The sequence below is a fragment of the Apium graveolens genome, chromosome 3 (genome assembly GCF_009905375.1).
Source record: "Apium graveolens cultivar Ventura chromosome 3, ASM990537v1, whole genome shotgun sequence".
Lineage (NCBI taxonomy): Eukaryota > Viridiplantae > Streptophyta > Magnoliopsida > Apiales > Apiaceae > Apium > Apium graveolens.
In genome coordinates, this window is record NC_133649.1 from 219,652,454 (window position 1) to 219,670,252 (window position 17,799).

The 17,799-nt window shown below is 34.4% G+C and overlaps 2 protein-coding genes across 4 annotated transcripts; both read left to right on the top strand.

Annotated features, from left to right (window-relative positions):
* The first annotated feature begins 1,139 nt into the window (after positions 1 to 1,139).
* Positions 1,140 to 5,058, top strand: LOC141713111 (D-aminoacyl-tRNA deacylase-like). Of its 3 annotated transcripts, none has more exons than XM_074516358.1 (9): positions 1,140 to 1,352; positions 1,673 to 1,856; positions 1,944 to 2,086; positions 2,383 to 2,446; positions 2,608 to 2,660; positions 3,122 to 3,177; positions 3,272 to 3,346; positions 3,497 to 3,685; positions 4,706 to 5,058. In XM_074516358.1, exons 1-9 carry the CDS (start codon positions 1,251 to 1,253, stop codon positions 4,764 to 4,766), a joined length of 927 nt encoding a protein of 308 aa, XP_074372459.1. In that variant the 5' UTR covers positions 1,140 to 1,250; the 3' UTR covers positions 4,767 to 5,058. The 3 variants fall into 3 exon arrangements, with proteins under 3 accessions (XP_074372459.1, XP_074372460.1, XP_074372458.1); XM_074516359.1 differs by having other exon boundaries at positions 1,141 to 1,352; positions 3,497 to 3,689; positions 4,737 to 5,058; XM_074516357.1 differs by having other exon boundaries at positions 1,143 to 1,352; positions 4,734 to 5,058.
* A 1,285-nt stretch (positions 5,059 to 6,343) lies between these two features.
* Positions 6,344 to 10,350, top strand: LOC141710971 (protein BREAKING OF ASYMMETRY IN THE STOMATAL LINEAGE-like). The gene is made up of 5 exons (XM_074513441.1): positions 6,344 to 6,721; positions 7,276 to 7,466; positions 7,549 to 7,635; positions 9,251 to 9,417; positions 9,508 to 10,350. The coding sequence occupies exons 1-5, from the start codon at positions 6,652 to 6,654 to the stop codon at positions 9,602 to 9,604; spliced, it is 612 nt and encodes a 203-aa protein (XP_074369542.1). The 5' UTR covers positions 6,344 to 6,651; the 3' UTR covers positions 9,605 to 10,350.
* Positions 10,351 to 17,799: the final 7,449 nt, after the last annotated feature.

The window sequence follows — 17,799 nt, forward strand, 5'->3', positions numbered from 1 at the left end:
GGAGTTTGTTAGGTTTATTCGGATGCTTATTCCTCCAGTTATGATTTTCGGGAAATCATCTATGTTACTGTTGGTGAAATTTGTTTCCACTATTTTCTCTTTTATTTTTTGAGAAGATTGGTATAGATTAACAAGATGATTTGGGGAATGACAATTACGTGTCTAATGCCCTTCCATGCCGCACCTATAACAAGAATTTTCAGTTTTTCCTCATTGTGGTGCCTTTCTTTTACTCTATGATTCAGATTGCCACTTTCTGTGGCCATGGTTGTTATAAGGACGAAAATGCCCATGGCTCCGACCCCGTCCGCGGTATCGACCTTGGCTCCGTCCACGTCTATACCCTTTTCCACAAATACACAATAATCGATGTATATATCATCATTATCATTGATCTTATGAACAAATCTATATATAAAATGACAAATGGATTTTCACCCGCCATACGGACATATGCGTATTCAGGCTATCTTTGACAAATAATAAATTTAAGTGAAAATTCTGCATAATTTAATTATGGCACAAAATTTATAATCTGATACGTATGCAATTTATAAATTAAGGTTCCTACTATATTTCGGTTTTACCCAAAATTAAATGGTACCGTAAAATAATTTTAATATGCGGTACTCCGGTCATATATATTTAAATTATTAGCAGAGGTTGTAACCACTTCTACTCTGGTCATTTATATATTTTAATTATTAGTGAGGTGTAACCGCATCTACTTCTATATTAGTGTATTTAAATAAAATTATAACTTCTTAATTTCGGTCGAGATTCGTACCGATAACTGTTGTAATACACTGTTGTAATATACTAGTTTTAATAATATTCAAAGGACTACTAAAATCTCTGCTAAATCGGAGAGAGAGACAGAGAATGATAACTCGAAAGTAGATAAAGAGCATATAATAGAAATATTTGGTACAGGTTTTACATTAAGTAAGATAATGTATTTATAACCGTGAATAACAAGCAAATTTAATGCATTATTAAAATTTCTACGGCTAACCATAACTTTCCTATTTTTGGATTGACTTAAAAATTACAATCAATTATAACAGTTATTTTATAATTTAATTAAAAGAAATAAAGTCATTTGTAAAACATGGCTGCTATTTTTTCCTTGGGGTGAAATAGATTGAGTGTTGGTTCATGGTTCTTATGGGGGGAGGCAAGTCTTTACAAGGTTTAGTAGTAAAAGTAATAGTTTCCCGAGGGCGCCGGCGCATTTGATCAGGAGAGAGATGGTGAGTCTTGTGGTTGCGACCACCATCGACCCTGCTTCTATTGGTCCTGCCTCTGCCCTTCTCTCCATGCCTGGCTGGCACCCTGGTCCCTCTCTTCAGGTCTCTCTCTATCTCTCTCTCTCTCTCTCTCTCTCTCTCTCTCTCTCTCTCTCTCTCCCCCCCCATCTCTCTCTCAGTTCACACACACACGTAACATACTTTTGTCGTCATGATGTTATTTAAATGTGTATATTTTCATGATATGCTGGTAGCTGTGTTCGTTTTACATTTTTATGATTGCCCATTTGAGCAATAAGATGAATTATTTGAGATTTTATTAAGTTATGATATGGGGTTGGATCATATTGGCTATGATGCAATGTTTGGTTATTTTGTTATGATTCTTAGTTTTGATTTGAGTGGTTTTTTGGTTGGATTAGGGGAATATGTCAAGTTTCGTGAACAAGGAAGTGAGGTTGTTAAAACATGATAATAGTATAGTGAAAGAGGATCATTTGGATAAGAGATGGGAAGCTGCTACCAGTGAGGTTGTTGATGAAGTTATATTTCTTAGCAAACACACTGCTGTCTCAAATCGTCCCGCCCTCACCATTCACCCAATTGGTATTTGATTCTTTTTTAATGTTCTCTTTGTTGAGGTTTTGTATGAAGTAATAGAGATGTTTATGTGTGGTTTTGTTGTAATGTTAGGTGTGCCTCACTTGCGTGAAAATGAGGTGTCGCCAGCAGGTGGAAAACCGGGATGGGCTGCACCTCCTAATCCTAGAATAGGGCCGTGGTTGAAATTGTTGAAAACTATTGCCCAGTCGCATAATTTAATTCCTGAATTTGAGGTGATATACGTTCTCCTTTGTTGCTTATGTTAAATGCCAAAAAAATTATACACTGTAATTCGGTTTGTACTATTGTTATACCTATATATCCAATTGCTATTGAGAAAGAGTTATGGAAGAGTACGCTTGTATTATTCTATAAAAAAAGATTTTTGATGGGAACGTCAGAGTATATTGTGCTTGTTACAAACCAATTCTACCACTTAATGTTAATTATCCTTCCTTCGCATTTACACTTCACGACATGTACAAGCATTCATATGTAGTTGCCTTATTTTTATTCTATCCATATGTAGGTCACGCTGGAGGCAACCCATCATGGACCTGAAATAAATACACCCACAATGTTTGTAGAAATTGGTACTTTCGGCTTAAATGCCACTTCAGTTTGGAACCTTGAATTTCTTTTATTTCTTTTGTAGATAAGTAACCTCAAAAATTTTCGCAGAAAATACTGTCTTAGTCGCATTGTCTTTTTTTCATGATCTCGGCAATTTAGAACCTTATTGCTTTTTATGTAGGTAGTACAGAGGAGTACTGGAAGAGGCAAGATGCTGCACAAGCCATTGCTTTAGTTGGGTAGAGTTTATATTAGTTTATTAATATGGGAGTGATATATATCCACTAGGAAATTTGATTCTTCACTATCCATGCCAAAATAAGTACTATTAGATGTTTGTACATTGTGCATTAAAGATTGTACAAATCTGCGGTCGTGGAAATATCATAAAGCTAATGAGAAGTTTAGGCAAAACTATCTAATTTAATTAGATAGTTTTGCCTAAACTTCTCATTAGCTTTTATTTTCTTTTTTCAGTCTGCCTATTGTTCATTTTTCTTTTAAAATTTTATACTCAGTTATAAAACAAAGGGTACTTTATTATGCATACATCATAATCAGGCTTTGGGTATCATCAGTATCATTTTCCTTTTCCTCTTTATAATTGTGTGACCTTCAGTTCTTCTCCATTAGCATTACAAAATGGCAATTTTCTAATAGGTTTACTAATGAAAACGTTTTATTTGCGAGTTAAGTTAGTTTGGGAAGGACTGGGGCTTGGAGGAGGCGATGCTGTGGGAGACTGGAGCAGGTATCAATCACGCAGACTACTATTTTAACTCTTTTGTTTCTTTAGCTTCTTTTTTAGGTTCTTATTTCTCTTGGGACTTTTAATGATGCTGCAGGAATAATGGAAAAAACAAGATTCTTTTAGGTCTTGGCGGGGGACATTATGTACCCCGACATATGGATATTATCCTGTGAGTTTCCTGATCCAGATATCAATCATTATCCATTAGAGCAATTGAGTGATGTAGTTGTTTAGTTTAGATGAAAATTAAGTTAGCAAGCATCAATTCTTTGCATATTTGTCCAAGATCAGTTTAGATTTAAAATTCATAACTTTTCAGGAAAGACGATGCCTGGGTAGGCCACTTGCTTTCTGGCTATTCATTGTTAATGGAAGACCCAGGTCAATCTAAAACTCAGCAAAATCCAGGAGAAGTTGGTGGAACATGGAGGGAAGCTATTAAAGTTTCATATGAGACAACTAAAGCAGCTTTTCCTGGAGGAGATGTTCTAGCACATATTGATCAAAAGTAAGTTCATATTTATTCTGCCATAGTGCAAAATTGCAAATACTGAGAACCTAGAGAAAAGCTTCATGTCTTTTGGTTGCCAACCCTTGATTCTAAATTTTTAAATTTTCCACTTCATTGTGTACGCTATTTATGTTGGCTGATAAATGATAAGTATTTTAATTGTATGGTGCATTTGAAAACTGAAAATTTTGTAGATAGCAAAAATTGACAATCTCTGAAATTTAATTAAGTGCATTTACACACTATTAATTTAGCAAAAAAATATACACACTATTATGAAACACATTTTACTCGGTTTCTCAATCAACGAGGCAACTCTACCTCCTGCTTCCTGAGTTACACATTAGCTTCCCCTTTCTCTTTGCTAATTTTAGCTATATATTCATTACGATAACTTAAAGATACTCTTTCTAATGATAGAACTAAGCAACTAACAGAAGTCTCCAGATGGAACAGAACTTTATGTACATTCGCAATAAATCAAAATATTTCCTAGTAAAGTGACTAGGGCAAAAATCTTTCGTAAATATATTTGGCTTCAAATCTAAGTCACAAAATCTAAATTGGTAACAGAAGTCCTCCTGAAAATAGTCAAGCGACCCAAGCTTTCAATGGGCGTGATACAACAGGTACATTGCTTATAAGTGAATGCTTAAAAAAAGAAAATTCAGCATTTCCACTTTCACAGCAGCTTGGCCGCTTTCCTTTCCTGCAGTTTTTTATGCTTTCCTTTTTCTAGAAAAGAATTTGGAAACACCACCACCCTGTATTACTTAAATGCGCCAACAGTGAAATCACTGTTATTTCATGTTGAGTTACTAATATCTCCCCAATAAATTTTAATTAGTATGTTTGACCAATCTATCATTAATTTTTGTGCTTGAAATTTCATTTAATTTTACTTTGCCGGTAACAGAAAGATCATACATGGCAGGACCAATGATATTTGTACTGTACAGTCATTGTATATAATGTTGTTCATTGCTTAGCTATATCTATAAACAGTTCTTAACGCAGGTTGTTAATTTATTACTTCTCCATGCAGAAGTTTCAAAGGTTGGCAAAGAAATGCAATTAGTAGTTTCCTAGCCGAGCAAAATATAAAAGTTGGGAAACCCGGTGCTTTCAGCTGATTTTCTCCATAGATTCACCAATGCAAGATTGATTATACAATTTGGTAACTTATATGCAAATCAAGTGTATTATCTTCTTTGTCTAGATTGTCCACTGCAAGGATTGAGAAATGAACTACTTCCGTGTCAAGTTTCAAATGAGTGTCATTGAATCTGACAGTAAAGCTTAGTAACTGCTTATTTGTATAGTATTATACGAGGCATGAGTAGACCTGGCAATTCGTTCGTGTTGTATAATTTTGTGTCGTGTATTTTCGTGTTTCGTGTACTTGAAGGCTAAACACAAAACCGACATGTTTAGTGTTCGTGTACATTCGTGTTCGTGTACTTTCGTTTCGTGTCGTGTATGTCGTGTTACTTGAATATTAATATATATTAAATTTAATATTAATATAAATTAAAATATAAGATTTTTAGGTAAAAAATTTATAAAATATATGAAAAATATATATCTAGATCTCATATCTATACAATATAATAAAATCAAATAATATTTTAAATATAAATATACTTACATTTATTATAATTCTACATATATTCAAAAAAATATTAAAATTTAATTATAATATTTATTTATGTCGTATACTTCGTGTCGTGTCGTGTACTTGAAGGTTAAACACAAAACCGACACTAAATCTCGACCATGTACTTTCGTGTTCGTGTACTTTCGTGTCGTGTACTAAAAATGCAAACACAAACACTAAATTTTCGTGTCGTTTCGTGTCGTTTCGTGTCGTGTCCAAAATTGCCGGTCCAGGCATGAGGCTAGAAAAGTTTATATTTATGTACAACAAGAGTTGTCTTCATATCTCATCCATTTTTACTTATTTTTTTGGATGAAAAACATGCTTGAAGAGTGAATACTAATTCTGTTGGTATGATAGTAATCTTACGTTTTTCGAGATTGTTTAACATTATGATAGATTATAGTATTAGAGAGTCAAAATATATGTTAGTATTAGTTTATTAGAGGTGCCCTTACCCGATAGGTTCATGTAATTTTATCTGTGTTACAGAACAATATAGTTTCTTATTACTTTAAGGGCGTCATTGCTTGAAGTCGTATCCTACCTTTAAAATTTGAGACTGCATTAAATTTTCATTCACTAAATTCACCTTTTCTGCCACAGCAATAGCCAATAATCAGGTGTTCATATGCCCGCACTTGAATGAGTATGTATTTACATGATTTAAAAAAAATGAAAGTCATTATCTATTTCGGAAAAATAAAATAGCCAAACGGGCATTTAACCAATTATCAGCATTTATGCATTTTTATTTCTTTTTTTTAAATAGGATGTGCATATCTATAAATTTTGTAAATTTAGTGAACAATATTTTGTATTTTAAATAAAATATTTGGATTGTTTTGCTTGTTAGTATCCCGAATTGGTTTTCATTTTTCCGGATATTTATCACATTTATAAATTATTCACGACACATTAGTATTTTAAAAGATATTTTGAAAGCCAATTTGTCGCCTCGCCTGAAAATGAAAATAATCAGCTGAACAATAAAAATTTACCTCGTATAACACCAGGTAATTATGACATGGTATTTTAAAAAATGGGAATGATTAGCAAAATGTTAAAAGTGGGGTTGTATATGACAAGGTCATTTATCACGTAAATTAGACAACTACATAGCACACAATAAGGAAAATCCAATGCAGTAACTCCTGCCTCTTTAAAAACAAAATTTAACACCTCCTCATGATTATTTTTTAAAATTTCCAAATCATACCAAAATTCCCTCTTATAATTTTTGAGTTGCTAGATTTGGGTAATCCTCTCTTCTTGGTTTCATCAGATTTAATCAAGATTTTCAAGAATGAGTTTGCCACTAAAATGGAGTGTCAAGGATTATGCTTCTACTCTTTATGCATGCGGCTTTCATTTAGGTACACAACAAAAGTTGTCTAAATTCATATATTTGATATTAAAGTTGTATATCATAATATAATATCTCTTTTCAATATTTTTTTCTAAGAGTTTAATGCTTTTAACCACGTGATCACCTAACTAACATAATATGTTAGTACAAAAATAAATACACGAAAGGTATATCTATAATGAATTACATGACGTGATTAAATTATGATTTAAATACACGATATACTAACTAACTATTTAGGTGCATTTTACGCTTTTCTTGAATCATATGTGTGTAAAAGTTTCTCTTTTTTTTTTCTTTTTTTTTTAATGTGTGGATAAATCTTTCTTTTAAGGTATCTTCTTGAATAGTAGATTCTTTTGCTTATTTTTATTGTATGGATGTTTCTTTTTTGCTTTATTGATAGATAAATTGTTAATAATTCCATATGTTATACTTATAAATACTATGATTCTGTTGCTCATTCGAATCATATGCGTGTATAAATATTATTTTCTTGGCTTATCTTTCTGTATAGTCTTAGATATTGTTGCTAATAATTATTATCTTACAATTTGGTAGAGGAGAGAGACATGATATCTGATAAGCGCAACAGCGAGAGAAGAAATTCAAAAGAGAAGATCACAATTGATGGTGACGAGGATTTTATAGTATTCCAATTTAACAAAGATGGTGATATCGATTTGGTCAAAGACAAATCGCCACAACGAAATCAGGACCGTCTTAAACACGGGGCGCATCAACGTAGCAAGGTGTAATCAGTTAATTTTTTTTGGTATCAGATGTATTTACTTTTTCACTTTCGAATTTTATAATTTTTGATTTTGTCAATAGGATTCGAAAAAACTTGTGTTTGGTGGGAGTTCTGAAGGGTTGGAATTTAAGGTGAGCGAGGATGGCCTGATGATTTCCGACAATGAGGTGAATGCTCTATGTAAAAACATGTTCAATTTTGTTTTAAGAATTTTGGATTGTATGAATTAAATAAATCGAACCGAAATTGAAATGAAATTAGAAAAAAAAACACATAAAAAATACATCGAACAGAATTGTATCAATTAAAAACGAGACCGAGTTCAATAAAATTGTGCCAATAATTTAGTTTGGATTTGGTTTGTAAAGAGTTTTGAATCGGTAAAAATCAAGAATATGTATGAAGATTTATATTATGGTTTGTGTCCTGCTAATGTATATCTAACTCTCTAACGGTCCAGGTAATATATTTGTTTTAACGTTTTTTTAATGTGTGTCCAAATACATACAATAAGCACTAACTGCCATGAATTTGGTACATTTTCATGGGTCCTCTAATTATAAATATTGATGGATCCCCGCATTTACAACAACTCAACCAATAAAAATACATCAAACTCATAAAATTTAGTATTTATTGTATGCTCTGACACACAATAGAAAAACTGTTGTTTTAATTCGGGAGAAATTGTTGTATGTCGGGGGTTAATATAGCTGTCCGGCAAGTAAAAGGACGTTAATTATGGGTTGATTTGTAAGTCCATGTTGCAGTGTGCAGTGTGCACCCATGAATCTAATTTATCCCCGATCACTATTCTAAAAATTCCCGATTTTTTAAAAAATCTCCGATTAATCCCCGATTAATTCTTAAAAAATATTTGACCGATCTATTTTTTGAAATCCGATTAATATTTATAAATTATTTTTGAATTATATATTTCATAATAAATAAGGTAAATATATTAAATATTATTAAAATATTTAAATATATCCGATTTTTGTTCCGATTAATCCCCGATTTGCCGATTAATCCCTAATCGATACCCAAACCGATTAGTGCCGATTACCGATTTTTACAACCATGCCCCCAATTGGTTTCTCTAATATGTATTTCAATTTTCAATATTTCATTATTGTAATCTTTTTCTATCTTTTCTTTTTGCCAAAGTTTTTGTTTATATTGTTTAAGAATCTAAGTATTATATATATATAATCCAAGTATTAGTTAATCCCTAAATCTCTTCCAATTGTTTACATTTTTATAAAATCTTCGGCACGCATTTTAAGGTGTATAAAAAATATAATTTTGTAACTTATTTTTACAATTTTTTTTCTGAATAAAAATTGAATATTTTTATTTTTATTGAGAAAAAAAAAATTGTAAAAAAATAATTACAAAACTATACTTTATATGCACTTTAAAATAAGTATCAAACACACTCTCAAAGATGTAAACAATAGAAAGGGAAGTATTTAGGTTTGATGTATTTGGCCACACTCTTCCAAACCGAAATCGTAACTAGAAAAATCGAACTTGGTTCGATTTTGCTTCCTGATTTAGACATGTAATGCTTTTTGGTTACGGTTTTAGGTCGGTTAGGTAATAAAATGCATCAAGTTCATCCATGTTAAATAGCACGAAAGTGACATAATATTTGTTGGAATTAAAATACTATAGTAGTTTACCAACAAAATCCATCAGACAGTTATTTTTCTTTTTCTTGTTACAAATTTTGCAAGCTTCTCTCGTTTACGTTCTTCAGTTGACATATGTTTCATGTAGGGGGAGGAGGAGAGTAACAAGTCAGGCAAGAAATTATCTCCGAGTGATGTGAAAGGTGGCTGTGACGAAATCGAAGTTGTAACTGCGACTGAAGAGAATACGGAACCGAGAACATTGTCAGAGTCAACTCGCTCTGATAGTAGTGCAGGTTCCTTTGCTTTCCCAGTGTAAGTAGTTTTAAGTTTTGTTTACCGAGTTTGAATGTTCATGAATCATGATATGTCAAGAGTACTCATATATTTTACCCGAATTTGCAGAGTGAACATGGAAGCGGTAGGCAGTCCAGAGAGAATGCCAAAATCCAGCGAGCACAAGATAGAAAGAATCCTTAGGTTTCCATGTTGCAAATTCTAGGAAATTTAAAGGATTATTTTATGTTGTTTCACAAGTGAAATACTTGAATCAGTTCATGAGTCTTTAGGAACAAAGATACTGGAATTACAGGTGGTGATTTTTTTTTGCTACATATGTCATCTGAATTGTGGTCTTTATAGATTCAGAAATTTGATGAGACGATTATGAAATATATGTGATGATTATGAAATACATGTGCTTTATTCATATGAACTTCTACAACTGATCGATCAATTTTGAAAAAGATATTAGGATTAATAGTTGCTGACTTGTAATGTTGAAAGAGTTGTGTTAATGATGTGAGATATGATTCTGGTAAGTTCAATTCCAAACACCTCGAGATTTTAGTAGAGCTGATAACTTAACAAGTTGCATACTAAAAAGATGACTACAAGATACGTATGCTATTTACATAGAAAATAAGTTGCTGAACAACATTGCTGCTTCATAGATACTAATTTCAGATTAGTTTAGAATCAAGCTCAGGATTGTTGATGTTGTTACTCCCCACTTCTATTCAACTAGATAATATATGGATCCAACAAAGAACAACATTGCGATGTTGTGCATATTGGCTGGATATTATCGATTTTACTTGCGATTATGTTAACAAAATTTTATGGCCTTACTTTTGGCAATTTACAGCTCCATAATACTGACAAACTAAGCGACTCAAATTAGAGAACTCGGATAGTTATTGTAACCAACTTTTAGAGTTATTATGCCCTTGCTCTTCTTGTTGCAACTCTGACGTTTTCTTAATTTTTACATTTCCTGCTTCGAGGTTGAATAGTTGCATTTCCAATTCATTTAGCTTTGTTGAGGCTCCGTCAATATCCAGCCACATAATGCCTAACAGACCGAATGACAGACGACACAAGAAGATGGGGATAACTTATAGATGTTAGACAAACAAGCAGTTTCGCGATCACTCGTGTGGTCTTTTCATGGTTTGAAAGCATATAGTCGACATTGCTGCTCCTTGCTGCAGCTCAATGCTCTCTTCATTGCATATTTTTGCTCACATGCTGCTTATTTATGTGATTTTTTTTGGTAACTAAATTAGCCAGCATTTTAAGCATTAGTTCTAAAATCAAGTTTCAAATTTTTGACTCGATGTATATAAATCGAACTCTCCTCTTCTAGCAAGAGCATATTGCTGCTATCTCAACATTACTTCTCACAAATCATAATGTCATTCCCATAAAAGTACGGTCTTTAATAACGATATAAATGTCGTGGAAAGAAAAAAAATTCTCAAGGTACAAATATATATCGAGGAGATTCGAACCTTTAGCCTTCCTAGGGTACGAAGATTTATCGGATTCAAAATCAAATAAATGTAGTTCCGGTCTTAGAAAAAAGTATTATCGCTACTTCAACATTATTTTTCACAACTTATAATCTCATTCACATAAATGTACAGTATTTAAGAAAAGAGCATAAATTCAAATAAGCTGCGTGTCAATTAGTTACCATGCCTTTTTTGAACTCATACAAGTGTAGATTCGTACAAATCTTCCCTTAGGGTAAGTCCAATGCAATGCTATTTTTGGTACTATTGTTATATTAAAGCACGAAATGTAAAAATACTCAAATTCCAGAGGGGTGCCATATTTAGATGTAAATATGCATATATGCATCCTTACTTCTATATTTGAAATCAAGGATGTAAATATGCATCCTTATCACATTATCTATTATTATAAATGTAGGAGAAAAGTTAAATAATTATTATTTTGTACATCTTAAAGTATCAAAATTGTGACGCCCTCAATCTCGGGATTAGGAAATGAGGACCCACACACCTTTAATCTACTAAATTAATAAGCATAAACCCTGATTAGCTACTAGCAGGATCAAACAGGATAAAGTATGAGACAAGATTACAACTACCAATCATAGAATATAACTTACAACCCACAATAAAACCAAATATACATAGTCGATCCCAGCTTGGAACCGACAGATAACCCATTATTTGTTTACAACTCTTTGGCTAAGCGCTTGCTCACTCAAAAACTTTACTACCTGCTCTGGCAACCGGAAGCCCTCAACACGATAGGGACCACCAGGTACGCTCTTACGAGCAGTGCGCCTAAGCCTGACCATCTTCTTGCTTAACTGTCATGGTTATATTAAAACAAAATACATGAGTATAAAACTCAACAAGTAACTAAAAAGCAGTTCTATGATATAAAATCCACAATATACTTTACTGATCTCAGGACATTCTACTTTATAAATTCTAGGTGGCAGATTTCTATCTTTTTAGGCTATGAAAGGGGTTATAAAGAAAACTTTGGGCTTTCAAGGAACAAGGCTCAAGGTAAGGTGGAAGCCGACATTCATCACAAATCATTAACAGGATCACAAATGATCTTTCAAATGGAAAGCGACAATCTTTTCATTATAAGGAATCAATTATTTGATCAACAGAATCAAAATCAGGGTTCACAAGCTATAAACGTCACAATATCACAATCAAATCTTTCCAAAACAATATAAACCTTTTTTCATTTTCAAATAATCAATTCCTGAGTAGGAAAATTTCAATTCCTTTTTAAATAATTATAGAACCCTTGATTGGACCACTTTATCTTTCATTTCATAATAATAATACGGGTGATCTGTTAGTCCCTTAACAATATAGCAAGAATTACAGAAAGGGGGTTGAATGGAATTTTTGAACCTTTTTCTCGAAATAAAAATGTTCAACTCGAATATAGATATAATGTTTTGATTAGCACAATACGGAATAGAAACTTAATTGAATCAAAACATAAGTAATTAAAAATAAGAGTCTTTAAAAACTTTCTGGTGGATTTAAACAATTCCACCAGAGATATATATAATATATCGAGAGGACTCTGTGTGCAAGAATGCTCACAGCTGCTTACAGAAGGAACTACTGAGAATACAGGAAATGCTAATGATTCTGCTTACAAAGATTTCTCTGTTTTTGTGTTTTTCAGCTATCTCAGTTATTTTTCTATTTGCTACACTCTTGGTTTATATAATACCAAGATTACAAAGTCAAAAAGACTGAACAAATAAAAAAACTATCAGTCTTAAGCTTTGCTGCTTTTCGTCCTCTATTACCCAGTTAATGGGCTTCCACAGTGTGTTTGTATACATCTCGACGGCTATGTGTCAGCTTTCACTGTTCAACTGCTGTTTGAATTCTTCATATGATCGTCCGTCGACTTTCAGAATATCCGTTGATGGTTTAATTGATCATCCGTCGACTGCTATATTAAACATCCGTTGATAGTCATTTGATCATCCGTCGATGGCTTTGTTAATCATCCGTCGGTAGCTATTTTGGCACTTGACTCTATTTCACTTATGCAGAATTACAAGATATCATTTATGTACAATTAATCAACCTATTCTGCATATCTAGTTAAAGTCAACATGACTTATATGCTACTACAGATTCTATACAAAGGTGCATACATAACTGTGCTACAAACTTATTATTACATAAGCTACTCACTCGATGGATAATAAGTTAATCATCCGTCGGGACTATAATGAGTTATCCATCAGGACTATAATTCTTATCCGTCGAGTGCTACATAATTTCACTAAGTAAATTCTACTTAGATGTTTTGTTTATGTAATCATCAAGTACACAACATATGCACAACAATCTCCCCCAAATTTATGTCTACTGGAATTGTAGCCATAAATTAAGAGATACTTGATGATAACAAAACATCCTGAACATACATCTTTAAAGATAAGTAGATAAACTGAAAGTGCTTCAATTAAACAAAATGTACAAGGTTTGGCTCACAGTCAATTCAAGATGCTCCTCTAGCCTGAGCAGATTTTTCTAGTTCCTTGAAGGTCTGGATCTTCTTCCAAGCTTTCTGTTATTTCCTCAATTTGATTCTGGAGCTGCCTGTGGAATTCCAGTTCATCAGATTCTGAGAGATCTAGCTTTTCTTACATTTCCAAGAGAGTCTCATTGCTAGAGATACTCAGTTGGTCTTCTAATCTGAAGAATCTTCTCACACCCTTGTCATCCATGAATTTCATCAGCCAGTAGGGCCTTAGATGCACTCTTCTCCCTGTATATGGGATGATTAGTGTCTTTGGGAGTGCATCTTTAGCTCTAACACTCCTCAGCTCTTCAATCTTCTTCAATACTAGTCTTCTTGCAGATACATTGAACCCAAAGTTTTTCTTGAAGGATGAATAGACTTTAATCAGCACAGCTTGGCTTTCTTGAAGAATCCTGTGAAGTGGCCACTGAATCTCCCTTTCTCCTTTGTACTTGAACACCAATCTTTCAGGTAGGTTTCTGTATGCATCAATTTCCCTTACTTCATCCAGTTCATCCAGATAAAGATTTAGATCTGAAAATTCCTTGATGTCACACAAGTACAAGTAGTCTCCCCTATTGACCTTGGGTTGAGCTTTAACTACTGACTTGGATTTGAGAGGTGACAACTTCACTTTCTTGACTGCCCTTGACTTTGTCCTTTTTGGCTTGCTAAGGATTGGTAAGCTGAAGTCAGGAATTGGTAGGTTATCCCACTCTATTGGCTCATCCTTTGGCACAATAGGTTCACCATATATGTTCCTGTAGGGATCCACCACCCTTATGTCTTCAAATACCACAAAGGGCTTTGATGCTTGAGTTGTAACTGGTATGGATTTCTTAGGAAATTGATCTTCCAATTCCTTGTCAACAACATCCAGTTTCCTTTTTGTTCTTCTAGCCAATTCTTTCTTCCTTGAGGATTTCTTCTGTTCTTCAACTTTCTTCTTTGATTCAGCAGGTTCAGATGGTTGAGAGGGAATTTGTTGAGAAGAGTTCACAGCCAGTAGCTTGGCCAAGATAGCAATTTGTTCTTTCTTTTGTTTAGACTTCTTTGCATCTAGAGCAGCTTGCCTCGTTTCCTGCTTTAATCTGGCTTTTTCTTCTTTCTTTGCTTGAGCAAATTGTGGATGTCCAGCTACCACACAAATTTCCTTTCCATTTCTGAATATCTTAGCAATTCTCCTTTTTGAAGCTGAATCAGCTGGATCTTTATAGAAGACAATAGATCTTGACAGAAGCTTCTTTTCATCAGGCTTGGGTGTCTCATACACAGTGTCCATAGGGTTTTTCCCAGATGATTTAGGATAATTTGCCCTTGGTTTAAGAATTGTTTCAGCCTTTGGAGACTTGATGCAGGAAGATTGTCCTTTTTCAAGATAGTTCATGCTCATCTCATTTACACTGATTGGCTTGACATGAGAGTGATGGATGGCTGACTTAACTGGCTTCTTGACTAGTTCAAATTTTTTCTGTATCTCCTCATCAATCTTATTCCAGTTGATCAAACTCAACTTTCCTTTTTTAGCAACTTTCAAATTTACTGCTGCTTTAATTAGATCTATACCATCTGCAACTGTTGGCTTGGAGACAGTAATTGAAGGTACAATTACTTTGTTGATTTGTACTTGAAGTTTCTCCCCCTCGGTTGGTCCTTTCTCCCCCTTACTTGATTCTCTCTCCCCTTTTTTGTTATCATCAAGTTGAGGAGTTAGGCCTTGTGCTTTAGCCAGTTGCATGAGAAGATTTGTCTGAGTCTGTTGATTTTGAAGAAGGATAACCACTGAATTCTCAATAACTTGAACTCTGTCTTCCAGCTTGGCTAGCTTCTTTTCAGAATCTGATTCTCTCCTTAGTCTCAGTAATAGATCTTGCATGGTACCATATGGCATTACTGAATCCAGCTTCTCAGAATTATAAGTTTTCAAGTCAGCTATATCTCTTTTTAGTTCATCCACACTCAGATTCTGTCTTAAGTGTTGGATCTTCATGAGATGTAGAGAGTCTAGGTGAGCTTGAAGAATAGCCTTGATACCAGCATCTGAAGTTTCCTGAAAGGCCTTTTGAATAGCCATCACTTGCTTGACCAAAGATACACCAAATTGTCCTGGTGTAGATTCCTTTGTCCATGCCCATCCAGGTAAATTTAAAATAGAACTTGGTCCTTCATCTCCCCCTAAGTTCATGCTTCCATCCAGAGAAACAGAGTCATCATCATTAGAATTTACTCCAAATTCTTCAGATGGCTCATCAGCTTGAGAAGGCATCCTATTGACAGCAGCTTTATCTCTTTGAAGAGATTCTGAGGTGTGTACTAAATTCAAAGTATGTTCTGCCTCCACATTGCCCTGAGCAGCCAACAATTGATAGGCTGACACAGGATAAGTAAAAGTGTCAGCATCCAAGGAAATGTTATCAATTTCATCTTTGTAATGTTGCTGAAATTGTCTTTCCTTTTCAGCATCATCCACAATCATTGACTCACTAATAATGGCTGGATCCACCCTTATTTCTCCTGTACCTGCCTTTCTCTCATAATCTCTCTTTTCTTGTATCAGGGTCTCACCCTGGCTCCCCACCCTCACACCCTCACCTTCACCTACTAAGGTGGGACTCCTCTCACTCACTTTTGCCAATCCTGAATAAATGGATTGCTGAGATTCACTCTTTTCCTCTCCTTTTGCCTGGGAGCAACCCAGCCTCTCACTCAATGCACTCTCCTCTCTCAGTCCTAAGAGTGACTGTATTACCACTAAATCTTCTGCACTAGAAATAATTGAAGTTTGAAGTTGTGCAGAGACACTCGACGGATAAGTGATATCCATCGGGTGAGTGGTAAAGCTATCCGACGGATAACTGCTGTTAAGCTTATCCGTCGGGATACAATCACTACTCGACGGATGAGAAATATCCATCGAGAGAGTAGAAATGAATGAGGTGGGAAGAGAAACTATTGTTGACTCTGTGTTGATTGAAGTTATTTGAGGCACAGATGTCACAATGGTATCTGAAAGAATTGACAAGTGAGCCAACAAATCATCTAAAAGATGATGCTCACTTGCACTAGATTTTGGCTTCCCCAACATAGTTAAAGAAGGGGAATCATGAATTGAAGTGTTTATCATATCCACTTCCAGAGAGTTTGTTGGTGAGTATGGTGTTTCAGAGGCTTCTAGTATAAAAGATTTTGGCTGTGACTCCACATTTATTGGAGCCACATCAACCTGAATTTGAGAAAGTGCAGGGATTGTGTCTTTAGCACCAGTTTGCACTGTATGTGTGCCCTGTGCATCCCCAATGGTTTTGGATTTCTTCTTTCTTGTGTAAGTTTGGGGTGAGCTTGTGTCCCTAACCCTTTTGGCCTGTGCTCTTGGATGAGAGCTATGTTCAATAGCCACATCCTTTTGGGAGGATGCAGCTAGAAGTGAGCTTTTGTCCTTTTTAAACACTGCAGTTTGTTGGGAAACTGCAGTGTGGCTAGGCTGGGATTCACTCAACTCTCCAACCTTATCCTTGGGGTTTCTTTGATGTTCACCCCTTCCCTCACCTGACTGACCCTCCTTCACACTCCCCTTTTTGGCTTTGGTGGATTTTTAAACTGGTACCTTTTGAGAGATACCAGAGGGGATTTTCTTTGACTTGGATTTAGAAATTACAGTTGTTTTGGCAGCTTTGGTAGGCAACTATTTGGTCATTGTCACAGTTGCCATTGCTACTCCTGAACTCAAAGAAATTGAGGAGATTGGAATAGTTGAGGGTATGGATGAACTTACCTCACTTACCTGAGGTGTCTGCATTACAGGAAAGTAGAACATTGGCACATCCCTATGATGGTTGGCTCTGTTCAAATCTGCAATGATTCTTCTCTCTTGAACCCAACAAGCTAATTTGTTATTTGGGTTCTCAAGTACAATCTCTTGACAAAGATGGTTAGCCAATATCATGAAAAATCTAGCATAATATACATTCTTTCCCCTTTTGGCTAACTCACCTAGTTTAAAACCTAACTCATACAAGACAAGGTCACTGAAATTGTAAAATTTATCTGTAACTAGCATGTATAGCATGTTAAGCATGGAAATGTTCACAGAATCAAAATTACTGATTTTTCCAGAGAAAACTTTAGTCACAACATCACACATGAAACTCCATTCCTTCCTAAGACCTAATCTTCTAATATCACTTAGCTTAGTAGTAGGAAGTGCATAATGCATGCAATTAAGCATATTGATAATATCAGTGTCATTGTGTGGTGAAGTTATATTATCATCAGGAATTTTGAAACATGCTTTTATCACATCACTATTGATACATAACTCATTACCTTTGATAATTAGAGTGATGGTTTTTTCAGTAGAGTTGT

Excerpts from the sequence above, each read along its gene's own strand:
- LOC141710971 (XM_074513441.1), top strand. The coding sequence starts at position 6,652 with ATGAGTTTGCCACTAAAATGGAGTGTCAAGGATTATGCTTCTACTCTT. Across the intron at positions 7,467-7,548 it reads GGGCGCATCAACGTAGCAAG|GATTCGAAAAAACTTGTGTT; the intron begins GTGTAATCAGTT and ends TTTTGTCAATAG. Across the intron at positions 9,418-9,507 it reads GGTTCCTTTGCTTTCCCAGT|AGTGAACATGGAAGCGGTAG; the intron begins GTAAGTAGTTTT and ends CCGAATTTGCAG.
- LOC141713111 (XM_074516357.1), top strand. The coding sequence starts at position 1,251 with ATGGTGAGTCTTGTGGTTGCGACCACCATCGACCCTGCTTCTATTGGT. Across the intron at positions 1,857-1,943 it reads CCTCACCATTCACCCAATTG|GTGTGCCTCACTTGCGTGAA; the intron begins GTATTTGATTCT and ends TTGTAATGTTAG. Across the intron at positions 3,686-4,733 it reads CTAGCACATATTGATCAAAA|AAGTTTCAAAGGTTGGCAAA; the intron begins GTAAGTTCATAT and ends TTCTCCATGCAG.